This window comes from Sprattus sprattus (genome assembly GCF_963457725.1).
Source record: "Sprattus sprattus genome assembly, chromosome: 3".
In the NCBI taxonomy this organism is placed as follows: Eukaryota; Metazoa; Chordata; class Actinopteri; order Clupeiformes; family Clupeidae; genus Sprattus; species Sprattus sprattus.
The window spans coordinates 17,585,936-17,611,841 of NC_137922.1; the positions used below are offsets into that span (position 1 = coordinate 17,585,936).

Sequence of the window (25,906 nt, forward strand, 5' to 3'; positions counted from 1 at the left end):
GTAATGGAGGAGTTGTATTACATTTTAAGCCTAATGCTTCTGCAAAGCAAAGTTTTCTTTTAAGCCATCCATCTTCACATCCTGATATATTATCAATAAACCAAGTAACTAATGAACCATGTCATAGCTACATATTACCTGCTTATCAAATATTTGACAATATTGTGTGTCATACCGGTCCCAGACAAGTTTGGTGACAAACAAGAACTTTCTTTTTCGCAATCTTCAAATACTGTATTAGTATGTAATCTGCATCAATATCATATTCTTTACCATCCACATGAAATCATATATTGTATACATATTTAAAATGGGATGAACGAGCATTTACAAAAGAGTAATGTATCTGTGCTCTTGGTTACACTGTGTCAGAATAGCTTTTTGTCAAGGGAATATATAAGTGTTGATTTACTTTGAGAGAAACAAGAAAACAAGAAGAAAACAAAAACAGGTTGGCAGGATTTGTTTTCAGTTTCCACCAATACAGGTGTGAATGATTACATTTGCACCCTCCGCATCCAGCATTCGGGGAAGTTAAGTGAAGTAAACTGTCCATGACTTGACTGAATGTGGGTGTCAAGAGCCATGCGTACAGTATAGCTTCTGTATGAGAATCTGTAACTGTGTCTGTTTTCTGCATAACCTGTAGACAAACGCATTTGAGCAGAAACTAGTTTCAGGTTTGATTAGCCTCAGAGTACCCATATAAACCTCTCTGCCAGACTTTTCAACTAGAGTTGTGGTCATTCTTTCCATTTTCCCGATCAAATTCTCAGTTGTTTCATGAACGCCTGCAGTCCTGAAACAGTACTAAAACTGTTGTTCCACTCATCATGGTTGCACACTGCAAAAATTCAGCTACCTGTGTCAGCAAGTATTTCTCTTCAGCAGCCAAGCCAGGAAAAGCATACAGTTGAAGGAGTAGACGGAGCCAGCTGGACTAATGAGAGATGTGACTTGGTCTTATGCACCGTTTGATGAAGAAAAGTAATGGTGCTAATTAGCTTGACAGCAAGGCATTTTTTTACAGCACTAATGAAACATTAGCAAATGATGAATGCAGCACGTCTGCTCTTTCGCATGCTCATGGTCAAATCAGTGGGTGGGGGATAGTGTGTGGGGGTGTGGGTGTGGGGTGGTGGTGTGTGTGTGCGTGTGGGGGGGGGGGGGGGGGGTCGAACAAGTTGGATGCCATTAGCACAAATTATGTCTCAGAAAGAGTCTCCCAGAAACAACAGTAAATGCAGTCATGGTTAACAGCCATAAATCTTACAGCGTCCGGTTGTTTTCTAAAGACGCCTAGAGACCCTGTATTTGATTATTTCATACCCAGTCAACCCTGTGTGACCTACCAAAGTTTCATCTTCAGGACAGCTTTTAAGGAGAAAAACATCTTGCTGATGAATACTCCAAAGGACACTTTCATAGTCATGAAATATCTTTGCTGCTGAGTGATCACTATGGCACATGCTTGCAATCCAGTCTTGGATTATGTTAAGGAAATGGGAAAACAGTATGGAGGACTAAAGGTAAATTAGTGTAAGGATTAACACTGTGTCAGTCAGTGCTCCAGTGATCTTGGTAAGCCCTGCTAAAACACGTACTGTGTACGTACATGTACTGTCCAATGTGGTTGCTGGTATACACTATGATTTTGAAACTCATATGATATGAGTTTATTTAACGATCCATTTTCACACAAAGTAACAATTGAACAAATATTCATCAAACTGTTGACAACAGAATAACTGTATAATCAGCCCTTATGCACAGGTCAACTAACCCTAACCATAACACAACCCTTAAACAAACTCTCACCACACTAAATCCAGACTCTGGCCCTAATAGAATAAGCACCTTACCTCAAATGTAATGCTAAATTCACGCCTCACTGTCAAAAGAGTGCTTAGAGACTGTCTATTGGCAAAAATATGACCAGTTAAAATAGAATACATATAAGTAAAAACTAAATACCGATATGAATTTTTTCACAAAATGTATCAGAAAGGGGCATTTTTGTGAATATATTCAGTGCTCTGATTACTTAGATATTTCATATTTTTCGCTTACTGACAGACAGTCCTGAATTGTGGATGTTTAAGTGACACCACTGTTTTTGTGACACCACTGGTCATACTGTTACATTAAATACCCCTTCATTGATGCAGTATTTGGTGCCTGCCTGAGACAAGCAGACATATATACCTATAATGGACCAGCAGGAAATAATGTTTGTGAAAAAAAAACACAAAACTGGAAAAATGGAGAAATAATTCAAGGGACGGTGCTGTCAAAATGTCACAACAATTTCATGCTGTTTGATGCTGCCATAGTGCATGTGCACTCAGAACAAAAAAACATGTCAAAATATCCTCACATCTAGTTTATCCCGGAGCAGTCTGTGAGCTCGCCACCTTCAGCTGACTGATTTCCCATGGGCTCTTTGTCTGCAAGGGAAAGAACTGCAGCACACCAGCAACAGAACTTTTGTGTTGTTGTTGACGTGGCTGTGATAGTTTGAGATAGCCATGAGATTTCCTGTATGAGTTTCTTGTCGACATTTACTTGTTGGTTTGCCTTACATTATCAATAGATTCTTCAGTAGATAGCATGTGCTGTGAAATTGATACTCATGTTCATAGTCTCCAATGCAGTTTCTGTTGCAGCTGTGAAGTGTAGCTTAGCCTCAGTGTTGAAATAGGCTATCTAGTGTTTATGTCAATATGATGGTTATTAGCCAGATTTGATTTTCTACATCAGTGTTACAGCCGTGGCACCCAAATATATGGGTCATTTTCCTGACAACCAGGTCTAAATATGAACATGTCCACCACATCACAGGGGCTAATCTGTTTGTTTCCTGTGCTCCAACCCCTGTGCTCCCACAAAGAGGCTATTACTGTAAACCAACACCCTGATCCGCAGGGCAAAATGAATAACATGTCCAGATAAGATCAAAGGCACTTTTCCTTCTGTAATTGCATTGCTTACCAGGTAGTGCTTCACTGGCAGTTTGTTTGTGAGATATGGCTTCCATGGGGAACATAAGTAACAGTCCTGGCCAGGGGTTTGTTTACAGAGGCTGCATGTAAATAACACAATGGCCAGCGAAATCCACAGACTCATTATACGTGGAGTTCAACTCCTTCCATATTGTTTTTAACGAGTAAAACCTTGAGCAGACCCACACAATAAAAGTTTCGAGCCAATCTGGAACTCAACAGAGAGGAAAAAAGGGTTGTGTGTGCCAGATATGATGTTGCTAGGGTTCTGTTCAAATGTCAACCCAAAGTGCACTTTTGGTTCTCAGTACATTCATTATTTTTACAAAGCAATACCTTTAGAAGACTGGGACAGGAGGATGTAGAGAATTAGAGAAAGGAAAGATGTTGGTTGACTTTTTCGCTAGAAGATCCTTATCACAGGAACCATTCAGTGAGCCCCGTAGAAAGACTGCTATGTTAAGAGTGGTGTTGAGGGTGTTTTTATTGTGGTTTTAAAAACAAAAGATTTCTTAGGTGATGATATTAAATCTTCGCTTGAAAATACAAAATAAACAAAATGAAAAAACAATGGTGAAGGTTAAAAGGCAACCATATATCCACATGGCCATGTAGTCGCAGGCCTCAACATCTGATTCAAAGTGTAGATCCGTTGGAATATTCCAGATGATGTCATCTCTACAGACACCAAAAATGGTGTGAAAAACAAACAAACCTGAACAGAAAACAATGTGATTTCCAAATTAGCCATGCACATATTTGATAAATCCACTTACACTTAGCATTTTCCATAAAAAATATACACAATTGTGTTATATACAATTTGTCTTACATTTATTCTGATTTGTCATGGTAAAATCAGGATATTCTAAACACACAGGTGGAGTGTTCTCAAGACTTTCCATTTGAATGTAACTATTTTGAAAACATGTCTTACGCTATTGATGTCAACTGGCAAAACAGTGATTAACCAAACATTCGCCTTAAAAAACCAATTTGTTTTTGACACTCTTTATAAAACTTAAAAGAGGGCATGTCTTTCTTCTTTCATTACTCTGATTTATCACAAGTGAGGCAAAAAAAAGATACGTTTCACATTCTCAACATTTGGGTAGAATGATGGCTCTACTAGGGATACCGACCACCCAGTGCCACCCCAGGTTTAGATCTCAAAGTCTACTGTTTTTTTTTTTTTTTTTTTTTACTGTATTGAATCAAGCTCCTTCCAACATTCAGCTTAATTTCCCTGATGAGTCTTAATAAATGCCCCTGAGCACTTTAATGGGCCTAGAATGGTCCTTCCAGGAGACACCCAGCACTCCAACCAATCGGGTGCTCATTATCGTTTCAGATAAGACTGTGTCTTGTCCCGAAGATGTCACTGGGGTGACCAAACTGGACCTCAACCTCAGAGGGGGCTTGAATGGCACATGACAAGTTTGTGTGATCAACACTGGATGTTCCTGACCAATTTAGGTCAAGAGAATAAAGAACAACGGGGAAGGAGAACACACGGTTTCACGGTTTGGCATGTTGTTTGATCCAGTTCCTGTTAGTTATATGCGTTAACCACTTGGCTTCATTTGAAACACCAAACTGAAAGGGTGAGAAATCAGACATAACTTTGCCACGTGTTATTGACGTGCATGTGGAGAGTAAACTTTGCTACTTAAAACCAATTGCAATTCTCTTTTCCATCTCTGTTGAGATTGAGAGACAATCGCAACAAGCTCCTTCTGGTGTCATTTGATGGAATGTGATTTCTTAAATGGTGATTCAAAATGGTCACATCTCCCCCGCACTTATCAGCATAACCCTGAAGACGAGGGGAGGAAAGCTATTGTATATTGCAGGAAGAACAGCACGGGTCCTCCTTGTCCGGCAGAGAGGCGTAGTCCATCTGCCTGACAATCTCGGCGAACAGTTCGTCCACCATGGTCTTGCTTTTGGCCGAGGTCTCCATGAAGGGGCAGCCCCACTCCTCAGCCAGTGCCTGGCCCTCGCTCGACGACACCTCCCGCTCGTTGTCCAGGTCCACCTTGTTCCCCACCAGGATCACAGGCACTCTCTCATACCTGAGCCAAACACAGCGAAAGCAGGTCAAGGAAAACCGGAGGTTAGTGTCAGAAGCATGGTTGCGTCTTAAGAACAGAAACACATGAGAGTAGGGCTCTACATGACAACTGTGGCAATATAATTCTGAAGATTCTGCATAGTACTTCCCCATTAACCAAAGTCTCTCATGGTTATCCTATATCTGACACATTTGTTCTTATAAGCACAATACACTGCACATTGCTTTTCAACCTTTTAATCAATACCAGAAAGCAAAACTCAATTACTGTGTGAATGAAATTAATAAAATACATTTGCCCGGCACTGCCTTCACTTCAACATCATGTAGAGGACAAAGCATTTCCTCTACATAGTTATGAACCTACATTTCGTCGACTAATTTTATAGACATAGTGCACTGAATGTAACACACCAAGCACTCTGGTTTTCATCACAGCAGTAAAATACCCCTGTGACCTTGACAGCTCAAGGCGTATTTGATTTTTTCATCCACACCTTTTCTGACAAGGACGCACTTAACCTTTAAGTAGTGCTATCATGCAAAACAAATGTCCTGAAAGCTTCCGGCGCCTCTTCCACTTGTGGCTGAGAAACTTTATCAAATGTATACAGAACCCTCTCAAGCATTCTTCATTCAGAGTCATGCAATGGATGCATGCATAATTGAACGTCCTGTGCTCCCACCGATCCTGCTGGGAACTGGGGGCTGCATTGTAAAATGACAAGACACACTATCTTCTATTCATTTTGTCTGCTGCTGTTCTGGAACTTCCTGCTTCCTGGTGGAGAGGCAGCAGTGCAGGACTGAGCCAGATTAAGTCTACATCCATTCCAGAGGCAGCCAGCGTCAGGACTTTCTCTTGTGTCTACATACATTTACAGAGGCTGTAGTTTCATCACCCACAGCCGCCCTCTATTCCTCGCCTGCCAAGTTGAATAAAGCTAAGGTTTGTCAGCGAGTAGCTGTAATGGCCTCTGTTTCACATCCTGTCCAGAGCTCGCCTGCACATCTGCTACTGGGAGTGCCTACTGGCCCGGGTCGTTGTATAAACAATAAACCTTGGAGACTATTCTCAGGGCCAGCTGTGAGCTCGGTACATGACATTATACCCAAAGAGAGTTAAGCCATGTCTGAGTGTCCCTGAGAATCTGTCGCAAGAGCCTTAAAAGATGAAGAGAGAGAAAAAAATTGGCACATGCATTTATTCTCCCATTCCGGCTGTCCGAGGTCTTGGGCCTAATCAGTGGTTTCTAGGGGTCGTAAAAGGTCCTGGACATCCCAAAATAGGTAGCCTCACCTCTCGATGGCCATTCATCACGGCCCCAACGTTCTACGAATCACAGATATTGATCTGTCATGGTGGCCCCTGAAAAATGACCCTCTTTAAGATTTTTTTTGTCCGTTGGTGGAGAAGGCCAGGAGTGCGGGGAGTGGAGCTGTCAGAGCGTGGCCCCGGGAACCCAGACCAGCTGAGTCATCATCAGCAGGGTGGGGGGGGGGGGACAGGCGGAGAAGGAGAGGGGGAGAATTATGGCCGCTCCGCCCGCAAAAAAAAACAGATGAATGGATGGAATGGGATAAAAAAGAAACTATCATTGGGCGATTAGTCTCGTTAAGGAGAGGGGGATCATCCCTGGAGGGGGTGGGCTTCCATGAGTGATGGTCTGTCCGTGACACCCCATTGTGTGAAGAGGGGACTGGAGGAGCATGAGGTTTGCTCGAGGAAGTTAGCTGTATTGCAGTGGCTAACGACTGATGAATTTAAACTCGCTGGCTGAGTTCAATGAAGACCCATGCACTAGAGCTTTCCTTACATTCAGTGAAAGAATAGCATGTGATAAGCTGGGCATCAGGCAACACTACACATCTCTGTAAGAGGATAAACTCCTTTCTCACAACCCCAAAACATCCTTGTAGCATGACGGCGCTCTGGAGGCAACCAGATCGTGGTGGGTGTCCCCCCCCCCCCCCCCCCCCCCCGTGCCCAGGGACTGCAGCACTGGCCTTTAAACGCGCAGCACGGGCCACGGGGCTCTGGAAGCCTCCTGCAGGCAAGGTGTGAAGAGTGTGGGCGGGGAGTGCTACACAGACGAAATGTCACCTGGAGGCAGAGAGGGGACATCGGCAGGGGGAACGAATGCCCCACAAATAACCCAGGCGATACACAGGGGGAAACTACCGTCCCTGTCGCGGTGCTCGTTCGGTTGCAGCAGTGCACCATTGTGAATGTGAGTGCAATCAAGGCTTGCCAAAAAGAAGGGGCCTCACCGGCACTCTGTGATCAGGCACACACAGTACAAGACCTTAAAGGAACAAAAGGCTGGGAGGTACAACTCAGCAGTGATATTCGAGGCCAGGTCTGCAGACATTTAAATCAATTGAGTGTGTTAGATGAATGGCTAAAGGATCATAAATGACTTTTTGTCCTCAATTAGTAAAAATACATTTCTGTGGAGCATATCTTTTTTTTCTATTTAGGCAATTGTTATGTATATTCACTTTACTTGCTGCCAAGTCATATGCTGCTGCATGGGCATATTTGAATTTAATCATTTAGTTTTTCCACCATTTAGTGTAGCATACTTGCTTTACAATAATCCAATCCACAGGTCACTAGAGGTTATCCTTTCCCCTAGTAGTATGTAGAGTGCAGTTAGAAAGTGCAAAATAGTTTTTAGCGAGTTATACAGGAGAGTAGCATGGAAGTCCATATTAAATAAAAACTATTAGATTTCCCAAAAGTTTAATGACCAAGTTTTTAAACACTGTTGGCAACCAACTAGGCCTTCCACTTGCTGTTTCCTGGTCACTGTTTAGTCACTCAGCCTCTGAAACGCATCAGCGAGTTTTCTGGCAGCACTGTAGTTCTCATGAGTAGGAAGCATGCAGACATCATGGATGATCAACTTTGTAATTTTATTTATTTGTTATTTGCATTAAAACCTGATAAGACCGTCAAAGACATCAGTTCTGCACGCACAGAGCATGTACACAGTATATACCTCTTCATTATGTTGCCTTGAGCCATAAACAGCATGAGGCTACATCAACCACCCCTAAGCCCCATTGTACACTGCGCAGCAATTACACTAATTAAGCCTTGACATGCACTTTCCACAGCACAATAACCCTCTGGCCACTCTCCTCTCCTCCCCTCTCCCCGTCTCCTCTCCGCTCCCCTAGTGCTGCGCTGCTCTTTTGCCAGTGCTCAGCACTTAGGACTGTCCTCTCCGCCGCAGCAGCGAGTGCTCATCCGCGGATGTAGATGCTCGTTAGCCATCCTACCAAACATCACCCCCCCCCCCCCCCCATCCCCCCCCCCACCCCCTCCCTCGTTTAGCTCAGAAGCATCTAAACCAGATGTGGTGTCCCCAGGGACGTTGCGCGAAACAAAGCATGCTGGGATTGTTTTTTTGGGTGGTAAATGTTGGCAGGGGGTAACTCACGCTGTGAGAGGGCTGCTGGGGAAGTTAAGGCAAAAATATACATATATATATATATATATATATATTAGAAGGAACAAAGGGGAAACAGAACAAATCAGCTGTAAATATGTTACAGGCAAAACAGCGGAGGAGCGCCACTAAGAGAGTTAATATTACAGGCCTGCTATTACTGTAATGCCTAAACTGAAAATGCCAGTTTGTTAAGAGCTTGCGGAGACTACTGTTTGTACAGTAACTCGAAGGACAGTTTGTTAAGAGCTTGCGGAGACTACTGTTTGTACAGTAACTCGGAGGACAGTTTGTAAAGAGCTTGCTGAGACTACAGTTAGTACAGTAACTCGGAGGACAGTTTTTAGCTTGCGGAGACTACTGTTTGTACAGTAACTCGGAGGACAGTTTGCACACAACTCTCCCCAACGAGAGTACACTGAAATATGAATAATTTGCAACAGTAACCAATAACCCTCTTGCTTGCTTCCTTTCAAATGATTTCACAGGACTGCTGCTACAGTTACTCTACACCACCAGCACAGCTTCCTTCTCTATTACACTCAATATGTAACGTCATCTTCTAGAGCACCATCTGGTTTAATTTCCACAAGCAGCAAAAAAATCACAACAGACATCCCAGAGAATATGAACACTTCACACTGCACACAGGGAACACAGCGTGAGTCCTTTCCCTTTGTTTTGGAGAGAGAGAAAGAGAGAGACTGAGAGAGACAGAGAGATAGAGAGAGAGAGAGAGAGAGAGAGAGAGAGAGAGAGAGAGAGAGAGAGAGAGATAGAGAGATAGAGATGTGTCTCCACCACTGAGGGATGGACTATGAGCCGTCAACCAGTCCCACTGCATACAGAGTTAGGCTGCAGCTCACACCGCCCACCCATCCACCACAGAAATAATGCCACGTGAAACCCAGATCCCAGGGCGTGTGGAAAAAATGACACGAAAGTAGTTTGTTGATAAACTCACAGCTAAAGACAAAAAAAAAAAAAAAAACTCCAGGAAAACAAAACAGATGGAGGAAGGAGTGAGCTTCAGAAGGATTAGGAATGTACTGGCTGTTTGACTGTATGGCTGTACAGACTGCAAAGAAAGTCATAGAAAACTAAACAGATTTAATAGAATAGCTTAGAAGTGTAGTATCTGACTGTGTTTTCCTTTACTGTGCTAAATCATAAAACTGTGTGTATACTTTTCATATGCGCTTTATTCACTTCCTCCATTCGCACAGAAAGACACAAGTATTCCCACCACACACCATGGCCTGGAGACTACGTCTCCTATGACACATTTGAGCTTGTTATCCTGATGTACCATATCAGTCTTGCCCCCCAAATTGTCTCAGTCGTTATTGACTCATCACCAACATCAACTTTTTCATATTTTTGACTTTTAACTGCATTTAGGCAGTTGGTTTTTGCTGACTCGTTGCACATCTATAGGTCAAGAGTTGCACTTAATCATCTCATAATGTTCATTGGGATGGCATGTTGTGGATGGCTGTCAGTTTTAGCTACTACAAGTTAAGGAAACACAATCTATGAATCCGAGAAATATTATGAAGCAACTACCTAGCTACATTACTACATAGCTTGTAAATGTTTCCTTACATGAAATGCAGTGCCACATAATAAGTACTCCGTACATAACTAAATGGATAATAAACCCTTTAGCAACTTACACCTGTAACCCATATGAGTAATGCAAGCCAAACCAGAGGAGTACAAGCAGTGTGTCTTTTTCCTCCAGTCTTTGAGGGGATGGTGGTGGGGGGGGAAGGGGAAGCGGGGGGGGGGGGCACAGATGACCTCACACTTGGATCCCCCCTCCACTTCCCATTCCCATGACTTCCCTGCCAAGAGTGGTCCGTGGCTTTAGGTTATAGCGGGCTAATGCAGCCCTGATGTTTCTCTGGCTCCCTGCTAAATGAAATCCCATTATGTTTTGGTGAGTGGGCAAAACTCAGCGTGGCGCATTACTGTTCGCTGCCTCAGCAGGAAATTCAGGCTATTTGTCCTATACGTGAAAAACACACCTAGAGATCACCTACATCTGCCAGTGGACTATATTCTACTTTACAAGCTCTGGCACACAACAGCATGCCACAGGCAGATACTATACTATTTCACAAATGCTGAGTGTCTGTTTTCAAACCTCTCAGCATAAGTAGGCATTAGTGCACAAAGCAGTCCACTCAAGAGCTTCTGGGAACATATAAAGCCATCAGGTAAGAGGAACAAGTGTCTTTAAAGGACTAAACATTCATATAGCCTACTGTACATGCATATTTGCCATGAAAAAGGTGAGTGTAAGAAAGACAGTTGCCGTCCTAGTTTTTGAATAGTAAAGATGTGGTCACCAGTAAAATCCAGATGTGAAGCTCTAATCGTTTCCAGAGCACTTTTATGTCAGTGATTTCAGTGCATCTGGCTTGAGAGTGTTATAAATGTCCTGTTATGAACTTCTTTCGGGGCCTCAGCATTAGATGCATGTCACACATGTTGCACCTTGCTCACTGAACACTGGTGATCAGCCTGAACTAGGACTGTTTTATCTTAAATCTAGACACACTCACGGACACATACACACACACACACACACACACACACACACACACACACACACACATACACACACACACACACACACACACACACACACACACACACACACACACACACACACACACTCACACACTAACACATACACACACTTTGCTGGCCTCATACTGTGCTGTAATGTAAAATGCAAGCAATACCATATGATACTGTTCTATACTAAACTGTAATTATGCTATACCACACTAATCCTATACTGTATCCATTTATAGATACGTACATACATTCCACACCTGCTACTGCACCACAGAGCCAAAGAAAGAGAGAGGGAGGGAGGGGTACTGAGTTAGAAGAAGCGGTTTCAGGCATTACCCTGAAAGGAATGAGGACATCACATCACACAGCAGTGACGTGATCCTCTCTTCATGAGGAATATTTACTCCTGTGGGGCATTCCAAACTCCAGATTCCGGACCCAGGGAATGCCTCATTTAAGGCCTCACAGAGAAGTCCAACACGGAAAAGCCATAAGGCACATGGTGCTGCTGGTTAACATCTACCAGGAGGGGAATATGGATCTGACAGTGCTCTCCCCAGACATTCTCATTCTTCATCTGGACTCCAAACAGGCAGCAGTGAAATTAAATGAATGCTGAACAGACACATTCAGGTGAACCACAGCACACATCTGGACCCACATGTGGACCACCTCGGCTCTTCAGGCTTACAAGATTGTATGTGAGGGAAATGGTTATAATGAAAATCTTAAAGGGTTCAGAGATGCATAGACATCATAACAGGCCTCTCTATTACCATAATGGTGAAAGACATTGGGACTTGCACCTGCCACTTACCGCATCTATGGACAACTGCCTCTTCCCCCCTGCCTTTCCAGCTAATAAACACACACATACACACACACTCCCTTTCTCTTTCTCACACACACACAAACACCCTAAGTGCATGGACACAAGCCCTAACTAGTCTATGTTGGGTAATAATCTTCTTTTCTTTAAAAGGGTCTGAGGGGTCTGTATGAAGGGTGGCGCTTTCCTTTAAGTTTCTTGGCTGGGATACAGACTTACACACCTGAAGTGCCAGTGGTTTGGAAGAATGTTGTAATAACTGCAAAATACCCCAGTTGGTCCCTAATTACTGGTTACAGCACAGTATGTCAGGAATACAGTAGGCTATTGGTAATGTAGACACTACCATAGACATGTATAGGGACACTACCAATAGCCTACTGTATTCCTGACATACTGTAGAGTGTCGTGATACATCTTGTTTGCCAGCTTCAGTTAACTCACCTTTTCACTCTGATTATCTGATCTCTCATTGGCTTGATGTCTTGGAAGCTCTGCTGGTTGACGAGGCTGTAGACGAGTATGAAGCCCTGGCCGTTCTTGATGTAGAGGTCCCGCATAGAGGCAAACTGCTCTGTTCCAGCTGTGTCAAGGATCTCCAGCGCGGAGGGGGAGGAATCCACCTCTATCTCCTTGCGGTAAAAATCCTCAATTGTCGGGTCATACTTCTCTATGAAGGTTCCAGTGACAAACTGTACAGTCAGTGCGGACTTCCCGACTCCACCGCTCCCAAGGACCACGACTTTATACTCACGCATTGCTCTTCTGGTGTGTTTAATGACAATTTAAAAAGAGCAAAGGCTAACAGCCTGCGAGCAACGCTGGGCATGAACAAAACCGACTAGCGTGGTGCAATGCAACGCAAAACTTGCATTACATCCTGTAATAAGACAATAGAAGCTCGGCCCGGGCATGGCTGGTTATAGCTTAGCAATTATTCAGCTGCTGAAAATAAATAAGCGGAACACAAAGATTCGTCGGCAACGGCTGGACTTCATTGCAGAAATTGGCGACTGGCAGATCTGATATGTAGAGCAATCTGTCAGATGCTAAAGTAGGTTACGGCACACGGGCATACACAATAATAAGCTACAAAAGCGTGACACACTGACAAACGACATTTAATTGACAATGCCAGATCACCACATTAAGCTGAAATAGACATAAACTTGCTGCCACTACACAAGCTGCACTCCTCTTAAATTCGGTGGACTCTCCAACGTTTTATCAGGAACCTTCCGCTGGTTCAATTCAGTAGTTCCCCCGCCTAAAGTAGACACAATAAACATTTCCTCTCCGTATATTCCGCATCTTTAAGTCCTCCTCGCTCATCTCTCACCAACGACTACATCCGCGGTCGCCATACAGTCGGGTGGAGACCCACTGACGCGTAATCATAGTCTCCACTCGGCTTCCGTACCAGTGAGATGGATGGGCCTAGGTATTTTCCCACATAATAGATGTACATAAACTCCAATAGGCTCGAGTATTTGCTGTAAGCCTCGCCCACAGTTCTGGTGCGCTCTTTAGGCCAGCGTGATTCCAGTGGGTTGGATTTCCGCTTTAAAAGTCTCTTGCCTCTGTGGACGAGATGCTGACATCCACTGAGCTGTAACCAATACAAGCTGTCGCTCGGGAATGTGGCCAAGTAGGAGGGGAAAGTGCCATCCCGGATGCTGTTTCTATGGTAACATGGTACCGCCACCAATAGATCGCGCAAAGGATGCGTTTAATCTGAACATACTGGAAGCCTATATTGCGTCCGAGTTTCTACATTATTTGGGTATCAATAAAGAAAAAGTTTCAGATCTTAAGATCAGATTGTATCCAGTCTTCCACCTTTGTCCAAGAAAAAAGTGGCCTGAACCCACACTAGCGCTGTCATGTAGGCCTACTTGGGAAAAGGCACAAGCGACGACAGTCTGATGCTGGCAGATATGGGTACCTTTTAACTCCAAGCATGGTGGTTTACCTGAGGTGTAAGGGGTTTAGGAAATACATAGCCTGACTGGCGTTAATACAAAAATATAACAAATAAATAATGTATAAAAAACTATATTAAAATACAAGTGATGCCCTTTACTCTAGTTATCCAAAAGGTTTTGTAACATGTAATGCTAAAAGTAGTAGCCTAGGCTATGTGACCCGTGAAATGTTAACAATCTCAAAACTATCATGAAGCCTGCCGTTCGACACACCACACTAGCATGCAGTCGGTTTTATTCATGCCCAGCACTTTACCATGTGACATTGTAGTCCTGACATGGGTGTAGGTATAAGAACTAAATTAACTTATTATCTCATTAGACCATCTGGGATAACCAAGAGTAACTCAACAGAAATGGAGGCAAAAAAGTTCAAGGAAGTTATTTTCCAATTTTAAGAACCATTGGACGTGTTTATTATACAGGTATGTGTCTTTCATCTGACGTTCCCCTTATGACTTTATAGAGAATAGATGACAATGGCTTCATTTTCTGTTTGACCAAATGGTAAGTTTCACCCTACCTGCAGTGACTCCGCTGACTTAAAACAGCCAATCGAATATGTTGTGTATTTTACTGACAGCATTTAGGTTAGGAAAAAGCGAATTTGTTATGCCAACATACAGTGCACTCCAATAAATGAAAACAGTAATTACTATAACTCTGCAAGTAACAGTTGTCTCCACAAGAGGGCAGTCTAGGAATACCTATGCATAAATGCTGTTTTGTGCCTGCCTCATGATCTTTCACCAAAAACACCCCTTATGCATCAGGCTGATTCAGAGTTTTCATGTTAATGTGCAGTGAATTCCACTCAATAAGTAATTTTCTCATAACAAGTACGCACAAGACCAATGAAATCCTTATATTTTTATTTGTTTCAATAGATTTTACACTATTTAACTTGAACCAAAAACATTTGACTATAGAACATAAAATAGCACATAATATATATGCACAAATAATGGTTTTGAAATGGTTACACAAAAAGGTTATCCAAGGAGTTGGTTTTGCTGTCATTCAGTTTTCTTGTCATTATTTTGTGATACAGATGGGCAACTGCATTTGTGATTAAAATTGAGTAACATACATAAATGCCCCTCAGTCAGAAACCAATTATGGCACGAAAGGGCCACCAAATTCTCAATGACAATTATAACAACAAATGAAAAGGAGACTCAACTTCTATGAATCTCGGAAATCAGTTAATCCTTTTGGCCTCACAGCAAAAAACATGGTTTCTTTTTTTTTCTTCTCCATCACCCCAACCCACCCCTCCCCCAAAACAACAACAAAAAAGAGACTGGTTCAGTTCAACCTTTTACATTTAAGAGCTGTTAAATATAAAATCTTAAGAACAGTGGACTTAAGGTAAGGCAAGGTGTTTGGATAAGCTGTGTCTGCTCAGTCGATCAAACTGCTCAGAAAGTGCTTCTTTTTAAACTTACACCATCAGTCGTCTTAACTCTTAACTAAAGTTGGACTTGTCATAACATTTCTATTTTATTTGGGTGTAGCACATCCCAACCTGGGGCTTACAGAATTGTGTATAATGAGCATATTCTTTGTAAAATAATATATCTCTATATACTTTTTAGTATTACAACACACATTCAATATATCATTATTATATTTTCTATTGTTATTACTGTCATTTTAAGTATAATTAACCTCTAATTTGAAGTGATGATGTCATGCAAGATGCTGGTTGAATATTATATTCTATATTGTCATGGGTAGCAATGAACAAGAATAACCTGCTTGATATTGTTACGTTGCCATACCATACCATACCATACTCAGTGTGCATCAATTTGTTTTGTTTTTACATGGGAACAAAGTGCAATATTTATTTCACTATAAACTATCACTGGCCTTTCATAAAACCAGGAGTTCCTTTAGTCAATCATGTTAAATGGGGAACATCTGAATAGATTATGGCTCAACTATATTGTTGGTGGACTATTTCTTAAATTATTTCACACTAAATACAATTGGCAAGTACTTCCTATCATATCTTAAAACTTACACTGATACAGAGGCTGATAAATCCTACAGAAAAAAGGGTATACAATCTCAACATAACAGGAAATGATCCCATATCTGCATCACAATCTAATGTTGTACTGTGTTCTAAAAAAAAAAATGAACTGAACAAACATTTACAAAAATACCGAACTTTAGTCATTGCAACTTCAGGTTGCCACAGCAACAACTTAATATTGTTATGAAATAACTATTATACTACAGTGTAAAGTATTTTTTTTTCTATTTTTTTTTTTTGGTAAAATGTTACCTATACAATAAACATTTTTGTTGTTGTTGTTGTTTTACATAATACAAGCAATTCCAAAGCCTTGCTTTCACTGCAATGCATTGTCCTCTGTTGCTGAAAGGATGAGAAACATACAGAGAGAGCCAATGACCATCAGGGAGTCAGAGTCTCTCTTCCTTGCTCTCACAGACAAAACTGACCCTCTGGGGAGTCAGTTGAGGGACCAACCATGCAGAGACAAGCACAGCTTAATAAATTACATTCATTTTAAAATATAGGTTACAACATTGTTCTAGAACTATTATTTAACAAAACAAATAAATGAAATTAAAATATATTTAAATGACTTTCCACATCAAAAATTACATTAAAACTGTAACTTTTGTGAAGAAACCTAAATGGTAGAGGAAAAGAAAAGAAAAAAGAAATAAGACCAGTGCCTTAATCTTGTGGAACCAAAGAAGTCTGTGGATTGTCTGTGTTCATCAAAGCACCATGAAAATACATCATGATTCCGATTTGATTTTTTTTCTTTTAACACACCAACATGTGCACAGGCATGTGCACATACACACACATGCATGCATGCAAGACACCCTCACATACCCTTTACCCAAACACATACACACTTTTCCGTACACACCCACATACGTAGCCACACATGAGAGAAAGGGAAATAGAAGGCTGGGTGTACTTCCTCGTCCGTTCTACTGCTGTAGAGCAAAATACACTCTGTAGTAGAGAAATAGTAAAATATATAAGATAATAAAATGGAAATTGATTTGACAAGAGTGGGACTATACCATGGCATAAAAACAGACACACTGGCCCTGGTGATAGTCCTGACTTGAATGATCTTGGTGTTTGTTATTTGTATGTCACTTAAGGTGTTCATCGAGAGTATATTGAAATGACAATGGATACACACAGATATATACATATTACAGACAATGAATAACATCACATTACATTTCTTGTCTTTGCCACTCAATTACCTTTTCCAGTATGAACTACAAAAATAAACAATACTACAAACAAAGATTACATTATCAAATAATTACTGAACATTCTGCCCATCAGTCTGTCAACAGTTATGTTCTGGTGAGAAGTACATATGGTGTTGAATGATGTATTATAACATGGTGAAACAGACTTAACCATCATTTGTGAATGAAATGTGTTTAACCATTGAAGAATTTTTCTCCTTTTTTTAAAACTTTCTTACATGTCAAACTATTTGGGGGACTTACAACTCCAAAGTGTGTGTGAGTGTGTGTATGTGTGTGTGTGTGTGTAAGTATGTGCGTGAGTGCTTGTGGAGGAGTTTTCTTTTTCTTCCTTCCAAGACACCTGCATCTTCTCAAGATGTCTGCTGTGTAAAAGATTATGTTTAGGCACTTTTCTACTGTTTGTCAAATAAAACAGGATTCCAGGAGAGAGCACCCTGGCAGTAGTCAGTCAGAGATAGCCCTCCATACAGAAAGTCCTTTAGCATGACAAAAAAGAAAAAAAAAAGGAAAAAAAGAAGAAAAAAATACTCCTGCCCCGTTGGGAGCCTAAGCACTTCTAGCTTGTGCCCCCTCCATTTCCTCTGGTTTCGCATCCAACTTCTCTCATTGGTGTAAGTGCTCCCTTAGACTGGACTTTAAGGACAAATGGGCCTATAGGATACACAAGGTGTGTGTGCGTGCGTACGTACGTGTCTGTATATGTATTCTCAGCAGTTTACCAGCTTGGTATAAGCCCTTGGCACAGATTAGAAGCCACATGTAAATCCCAGATGGCCACATGTTTTTTTCCCCCTAACGTTCACCCTTGATGCACAGACACACACATGGCCTCTCCCTCACACACACACACACACACACACATATATGCACACACACAAATAGTCCTCCTGCCCCCAAATTATGGAAAACGCAGGGAGAAAAAAAAAACAAAAAAAAAAACAACGACAACAATGTAGCAGAAAAAATACAGTCCTTTTTGGAGTCACAGACAGAATCAAGATTATGGCACATCGGTAGCCAGTGCGCATATTTCTTTCTGGAACAAATCTCTTAATTTCCCCCCCCTTTTTTTGTTCGTATCGTGTAGAATGTCTGGATGGAAAAGGAATGTTTACTTTCCCACTGTTGAGGTTTTTCAAGCAGGTCCAGAGACACAATGAGAGAAAGGTGTTGTCGTCCCAGAGGTTTGGCAAGGGGAGCACTTCCAGAAGACACAAAAACTACAGCTGATCATCAGAAAAAAAAACAGAAAAAAATACAGCTGGTCTCCCCTTTGACATTCATGTTTCTGTTTGTCAAATTAGTAAAATGAATAAGCAAAAAATAAAAAAAAAGGATAAATCAAGCAATCCCTCATGCCTGGAGCACAAACTATAGGCAAGCCAGATCAGCGGGTTTCTAAGACATGCTTTTGAGGGACTTCTCTGTGACTATTCCCATTCAAAACAATCAAGCACTTTATATTAAGCACTATTTTCTTTTAGAACAGTGCAAATAAGACATTTTTTTTTTTTAAATCTCCTCCCTAGGATGAACATTGTGCAGAGTCAGATTTTCAGAACAAAACAAATATGAAAAGGATTCACGTTACCTGACGAAGGAACAATCATTTAAATGAAATCGCTGTTTTCCGCCTTGAGAACGCATGTGCTGTACATATTTGTTTTCTTCAACTCTTCTTCGTCATAGTCCAATTGTATCATTTCAATGTCTTTATGTAGATTCCCCCCTAGCAGTACATTTACACTGTTTATATTACATCAGCACTTCACATGGTATAAGTATCAGTTTGATTGGTAGGTTGTGTAGTTTTAGCATGCAGGTTGCTGTAGCTCTACGGGTGTGGGGTAGTAGTATTTACAGATGGACTGTTTTGGGCTTCTTAGTGCAGCTTCTTGACACACAGTTCCCCTCCTGTGGCCTAATTCAGGATGATCTGTTTCAGGGAGGAGAGAAGACAGAACAAAAGAGTGGGTGAATCAGTCTACACTGTGCTCGTAGGCATCTCTCACTAGCCTCCCAGCCCCACCCAATGTCACACACACACACACAATGTATTTGTCTACTTGGCATTGGAATCATTATTATTATTTTTTTAAATCATGAGAGAGCAAACATGGACTGGTGCAACATATGGCGCATAGACTAGTGTGAAAAAAAAGTATTTCAAGGTAGAAGACTAAAGAACTGGACTGATTACATGGAGCAAATCTTTTGCAGAATCAAGTCGTCCAAATGTAGCGCAACGAATGACAGCGCTGGGGCGTCCTTATGAGTAGGGGAGAAGTTGGGGGGGAATTTGACCATGGGTTGAGAGGACAGGGTCAGGGTCCTGGGTCAGTAACTGGGAACATTCCCTGGTCGTTCCTTAACTCATGTCAAAGGATCCACACAAGTTGCTACACTGAGCTTAGTGACGAGCGGAACACACGAGATGGATATGAAGCAAGTAACAGCGGAGCAGGGCAGGCGCTGGTCCAGTGAGGGCGAGTGGTGATGTAGTGAAGGCCACCGATCACAAGGAGACGCCATTGAGCTGCATGACAATTGTGAGCGAAACCAGGAGAGGCAGGCATGCAGAGTCCAGAGCACAGCTACTTCTTTTTCAAAGGTCAAGAAGACGGTAAATAAATATAACAAAAATTAAGGGAAATAAAGTAAAGATTGGTTCAGGGCATAAAGGTCCGGATTTAACTATTTATTTAACTAATAGATTTCTCTAGTGCAAAATCTTTGAAATCTTCTCTATTCTAACTTCATTCTGTGTTTAGCATGAAATCATCCTTTTCAGCCAGTTGGGGGAGCTATTACAACACAAGACACAGGGTAAGAATACTCCATCCTTTCTAAAGAATCTGTTTTTACACTTTGAATCATGGGAAAGTGCTGCCTGGGGGCTCTATCATGGTCAAGTGAGGCCTTGAATGAAAATGGCCTGGGTGAAAGAACAACAGCTAAGCCTTAAACTTTCTTTTCATACCAGAAAACCTGATTTACTAATCTCCACAGTGAGCTACAGCATCACATCACATCCTGTATCTGGGGTTCTTTGGGGAAGGAGGGAGCGGCCGTCGTGGGCGAGACAGTAGACGGGCAGGCGAGGCTTGTTTGTGCCTCCTGCGTGACAAATTCACAGGAAGCCAAGGCCTTGCAGCACCTCTCTTTCTCTGCATAATTAAACCTGCGCTAAATTATTCGCAGAAGCAGTGACTCAGCTGCCAGCGGGGGCAGTGGCGGTGGTCGGTGGTGGCATCTGCCCATCTGGGATTGGCCGTCTAGACGCCGTGACGGAGGAGGGAGGAGGACGCCGGGGTGAGGGAAGGGACTTAGCTCAGCGCGACCTTGTCGCATATTCCGTCCGGTACCCTCCGAAGATGCTAACATTATGCCACCCTCATCATGACAGAGCAGGTTCTCAGGTCAGATTCTGATTCAACACAACTGTGGGACGAGGGGAATGTAGCCATACCCTAATTGTTTCTGGTATTTAATGACAGTAACAGCAGTAGAGATTATAACATCACAAGGTCAGGGGGACTATTTCAGATCAAAATATTGAAACAGAGGGGTTGTTCTAAAAGGAGTTAAGATGGGTTGAGTGTCTGTATCTTCCACATGGAATCAAGCAGGGTACATGACCACAGTTCCAAATCATATTTGTAGACGTTTACTTTGGTAATGATAAACAGTCAAATAAATACATAAACAGCTTGCTCAAAAAATCTGGTAAAAGATCAAGTTTCCATGTTTGAAATATAAACTAATCGATTATAGCTGGATTGCCTCTCAACAGCACATTGCAGACATATGCTAAACTGTTGTAAACAACATTGAATAATAACTCTCAATTAACATTTATAAATAGATGTCTGTTTTAGAGCATTTAGCAATGCTTTTTATTTATTTGTAAAGGCTAATACATAAGTAACCATAACAGTGATGATGTTGCTCTATTCTGTTTTACATTTATTGGTTAGGAAGATACTTTCATTGAAAGGGACTTACGATAAAGGAGAGGTAAAATGTTATCAGTGGGAGAGTTGGCTTCGAGTTAAACCCATGACTTCGGTGTTATTAGCAACTATAGATAAAAAAAACAATAAAAAATAGCAGTATTTATTATACATTTTTAAAATGTTGTATATGACCACATGATTATTTATGTATTGAATATACTTTCAAGTTTTCAGTATCACCCATGCATAGGTGCATAGGTGCCATTTTATACAATCCTGTATGCCTCGTCAACAGAGAGGAAATAAACCTTTGTAACGATGGCACTTTCTCATCTGCCAAAATGAATGTAGCACTATGGCCTACTGCTGCCTTGAAATCAACAGGAAGCCAAAGCCTCCCTCAGGAAAAGGCATTTCTTAATGGCTCGGAGGAGTAGAGCCAGAAAATCTCCTTACATGACCCCATCTGTGGAGAAAAAGGCACGTATGTGCACGAACGGCTGTTCACTAACTCTCATCAGATCTCACCGCGACATTCGACCAACACCATTAATGTGTACAGACACGCCCAGCTAGAGATGGGCATGGGTAGATAACAAAGACAAGGGTTTGGCTAAACAGAATGCCCTTGCCACACAGATACAGAAATCTCCTGCCTGGTTATACCACATGAATTTGATAATCTAATCAAAAATGAGGTAACTGGGCCAGTAAGGAAATCAGTGTGTTAAAGCAAACGGCACAAAACCTTCCCTAGCCTCAGAGCACGTGGCAGCAAAGTCAAAAGTAAGACGCACCTAATCAGCATAATAGGGGTTAATGATTAAATGGCTGCTAGATTGATGGGCGCCCTGTTGTCGCCTGGGAATAGTAATTGTGGGGTCTTAGTGGCTAGCTTTGACACACGAACGCCAGACCCATCCACCCCCACCACCCCTTCCCCCTTCGCCCTCTGTGAAACTCCCTCTGTCCGCTGTGGCAGGGCGGACAAGGCTCTGCCATATATCTGCAGGATCGAGTGCCATTTTTAGTCCTTTCCGGAAGGGGAGACTAGGCAGCGTCCTTCCTGCTTCTGGCTGCACTTATAGCACCGCTGACGTGGTTGGTATTGACTGTTTCCTTGAGTGCTCTGCTTCTGTAATCCTCCCCTGCTCTGCAACCTCCGCCACCAACCCCCAACTGCCCCAGACACGGGCAACCCAGTGTGAGAAAGACAAACACATTCCACCAATCATATGGAGGCGGAAAAGGTGTTGACCGAAATAATTTAGCAAGGAAACCTGATGACCTGTGAACGAGCGAGTGTGTATATGTGTGTGTGAGAGAGAAACAGTATGAATGATAGTATTTCAGTTTTAGGACCCGTTATAAACGTTCCTACTACAGGTGAAGAACAATTTGACATAAAAAAGTAACACCATGCAAGAAAACAAAGAAGGAAATAATGCAACACAACTACTATTTGCCAATGGGTGAGCTCTGAATAAGCACTTAAGTTTTCGGCCAATCATGGGACCCACTGTCATTTTTTAATCCATTAGCACACACAATTAATTTGTGTGTGTGCTAGCTAGGTTTAGCTACGCTAGGACTCGGATGGTTTGAGTGGAACAGGTCAGCGATCGCCATGGAGACCAAGGCTCGCTTGCAATTCAATTTGTGGTACTGGAGTGCTTATTTGGAGCTCGGGGATTTATGAAAGAAAGCTTTTAAAAGGAGCAAACCTGATTGGCTGGTGCTGTTGCTGCGTAGGGACTTGTGGCAGGAGTTGTTGCTGCAGAGACAGTAGCAGGCGAAGCACTGTACATCATGGGTACTTTTTCAGGAAGGGAACCATGGAAGCAATGAACAGGTAGGTGGAGCATTATGGTAACCATGGCAACAGATGGGGTGGGGGTGGGGGGGATGTTGGTGAGGGAGAGGGTGTTGTTGGATGATGTTTTTTTTTTTTTTTTTTTTTTAAGTGCATGGTGGACATTACAGAGCAGCAAGCCATCATTGGGTTAGACCAGCAGATGGCATGCAATCACGATGCAAAGCAAAAAAGCATGGGAGAAAAATAAAAAAGAGGAAAAAGCTGATTACAATCACAAACAAGGAAATTTTATCACCACAATCAGTTTTTCCCAGAGAAGCTGAGAGAACAAACACTGCTTCCTGGCTAACTTGCTGAGCCAATTCTGTGTGATGTCCAATACTGAGGTCAACACTGTGTTGACTGCAGTTTGCCGATGGCTACTTTGGCTTACTTCTCTGGGAAACTGATCAAATTTCCTAATCAACAGCACACGACAAAAAGACAATATCTAACACCTGGTCAGCTTGCATATTATTCTTGTGGTCTCACACATAGATGATTAGACTAAAAGAAAAACTGAAAGGAACTGATACTCAACATCACTTATCATCATTATCCTAACCATAATATCATGGCAATCACAACAATTTAACAATGTTCCCCACGACTGATTATTCTGAAAAGATGGGGTTTTCCTACAGGCGAGTTAAAGAGCATAGAGAATGGACATTTCACTGGGGCCAACATAAGCACCCCCCCCCCCCCACCCCCATCAGTTGGCTTTTACACTATCAAACATAGCCATTCATCATCATATTTAAATCACCTGAGGGAGCCCCCATAGCCCACAGCAGTATGTCTGAAGGTAACCCACCCCAAGTCCAAGCTAACTCAAAGAGGTGCAAAACATAACTAAGAGAAAGGAAAAGCACCTACCAATGCTGCTACCAGGCGTCATGCACAAGACTGACCCTGTGCGCCATGCAGTGAGGAGTAGATAGTGAGGTTAATAAGGGAAGGAAGAAAAACCCGTTAGAGAGAGAGACAGCCACAGAGTCCATTATCAGCATGCACACACAGATCATTTTTATCTTTTCATTTCGGTTGCTTTGCTCTGGTGGTTAAGCCTTAAGATACACAGGGCCGTACAACTGGTCTGAGACAGTAACTCAGAGGTTTCTTTAAGAACGCACGGAGGAATGCTTGATGTCAGTAGAGCAGCGGTGGAATGATGTTTTTTAGGGGTGAGGCACAGAGAGGGGTGTGGGGTTGGAATCAACTGCACAGTAAGCCATGCCATGATACTGAGAGGAGAGAGGAACTAGCAGAGCGGGGCTAAGCAATGGATTCACTGTGGTGCTGAGTGCAGTTTAGGGAATGACAGAATGACAATGGGGAGCACAACCCTAGGGTAAAAGCTAGTGACAGCAAGTTCACTGAGGATCAGCCAAACTAAAGCGGCATGAGGCTGGGTAACTACACACACACTCTTGAGATGCAATGGAGGAAAGACTTACTACAAACTATGACTGTGTGACGGAACAGGAACAGCAATTACTGCAAACTAAACTATGTCTGGTAAAATGTGTGACTACTTTCAAAAAATGTATTCTAGAGCCAACTAAGCTTTATGTAGTTCCTATAAAACAGAAATGAGTGAAGATGATATGTTCACTCTCTTTATCACGTGAAACATTTTGCACGCGCAAATAACATTGTATGAAATGGCAGACCTGGCAGTTTATAAGTAGGTGTTAAAAGCCAAAGTGCATACCTAGTAATTATACTGCAATATGACGCATCATCCACTATATTATTACTGGGGTTTAACAGTGCTGATCAAAGCACAGAGGGCTTTGCCTTGCCTAACACCTGGCAATGATTCTTGCTTTTATCTGCAAGAGCGCATTGCTTCGGATCATAGTTTTAGGGAGTGCCAGTTCCACATCGAGAAGATGCACTGAGATTAGATGGAGTTGATACACTGCAGGAGTTTAATCTGCCCTCATTGACAAACTAATCCGCTATTGAAAGCACACACTGCAGCCTTCAAGTGCAGGGGAACGGCAACCCCTCACTGTACTGATACTGCTGTGAGAATGACTGTAGTACATTCTTTCAGATGACAACTGACTAACATAAGTGTATTTTCAGTAGTAGAAGAGGAAGGGGGTGAAATGCAGACCTGTGTGTGTGGTGTCAAGCTTCATCAAAAGTTGTGTACCAATTTTATGCTCTCAAAGGTGAGCAAAGGCATTACAGAGCATGCACAAACTTTTGGAAGAGACTTTTAGAATGTAGAAATTCTAAGACGCTGGTCTGACGAGTGTGTGTGTGTGGTTGTGTGAGTGTGTGTGTGTGTGTGTGTGTTCATGAGGGCATACCTGAGGGAAAGAAAGCGGCAGACTGCTGAAGCTGTGCGTTAGCCAGGGCCTGCTGGTAGTGCAAGACGCTGGGGTTAAAGAGGGTGCCATTGCTCTTCTCCAGGGCTTGTCTCTTTGGTAGGGGCTGCAGCATGCTATGGGGGAAGGCCTGATAGAACAGACAAAGAGGATAGGAGAGGTTAGACCCTCTAAGACCCAGACCCATTTTCTTTCTCTCTCTCTCTCTCACTCTCGCTCTCATACACACACACAGAGCAACACCTAACACTGTTCATATGTTGTACACATGCATGCACACAAACAAATATACAGACATTCACACAACAATATCATAATGATTCACAGACTTTATGACCATTTAATCACTGGACGATGACAAACTACACACAATATTTAGCAAGGCACTTGTAATGTATAACGTTTATTTTAAAACTTCTCAAGTCCGTTCTCAAGAATGTCTTAACTCATATTTAAGACTGACTTGGCATAGACTACCATGCCATTTGGCTAAGGAAAATCAAAGAATTACTGGATGACTCTTTACTG

General features: G+C 42.2%; 2 protein-coding genes across 8 annotated transcripts in view; both read right to left on the bottom strand.

The window, feature by feature from the left end:
• Positions 1–4,532: 4,532 nt before the first annotated feature.
• rap2ab (RAP2A, member of RAS oncogene family b) lies at positions 4,533–13,269 on the bottom strand. The gene is made up of 2 exons (XM_080834394.1): positions 12,397–13,269; positions 4,533–5,077 (listed from the first exon to the last, which is right to left on the bottom strand). The coding sequence occupies exons 1-2, from the start codon at positions 12,708–12,710 to the stop codon at positions 4,840–4,842; spliced, it is 552 nt and encodes a 183-aa protein (XP_080690520.1). The 5' UTR covers positions 12,711–13,269; the 3' UTR covers positions 4,533–4,839.
• A 3,265-nt stretch (positions 13,270–16,534) lies between these two features.
• Positions 16,535–25,906, bottom strand: part of mbnl2 (muscleblind-like splicing regulator 2) — a 48,274-nt gene continuing 38,902 nt past the window's right edge. For 2 of the 7 annotated variants that reach the window (XM_080835031.1, XM_080835032.1), the window contains exons 6-10: positions 25,361–25,508; positions 23,913–23,948; positions 22,903–22,994; positions 21,228–21,303; positions 19,018–19,158 (exon numbers count right to left, since the gene is read on the bottom strand). In XM_080835031.1, the coding sequence (XP_080691157.1) occupies positions 21,274–21,303; positions 22,903–22,994; positions 23,913–23,948; positions 25,361–25,508 (306 nt within the window). In that variant the 3' untranslated portion in view covers positions 19,018–19,158; positions 21,228–21,273. Of the gene's footprint in view, positions 19,159–21,227; positions 21,304–22,902; positions 22,995–23,912; positions 23,949–25,360; positions 25,509–25,906 lie in introns of all 7 variants that reach the window. The other 5 variants (XM_080835033.1, XM_080835034.1, XR_013968584.1 and 2 more) reach the window with 5 other exon arrangements.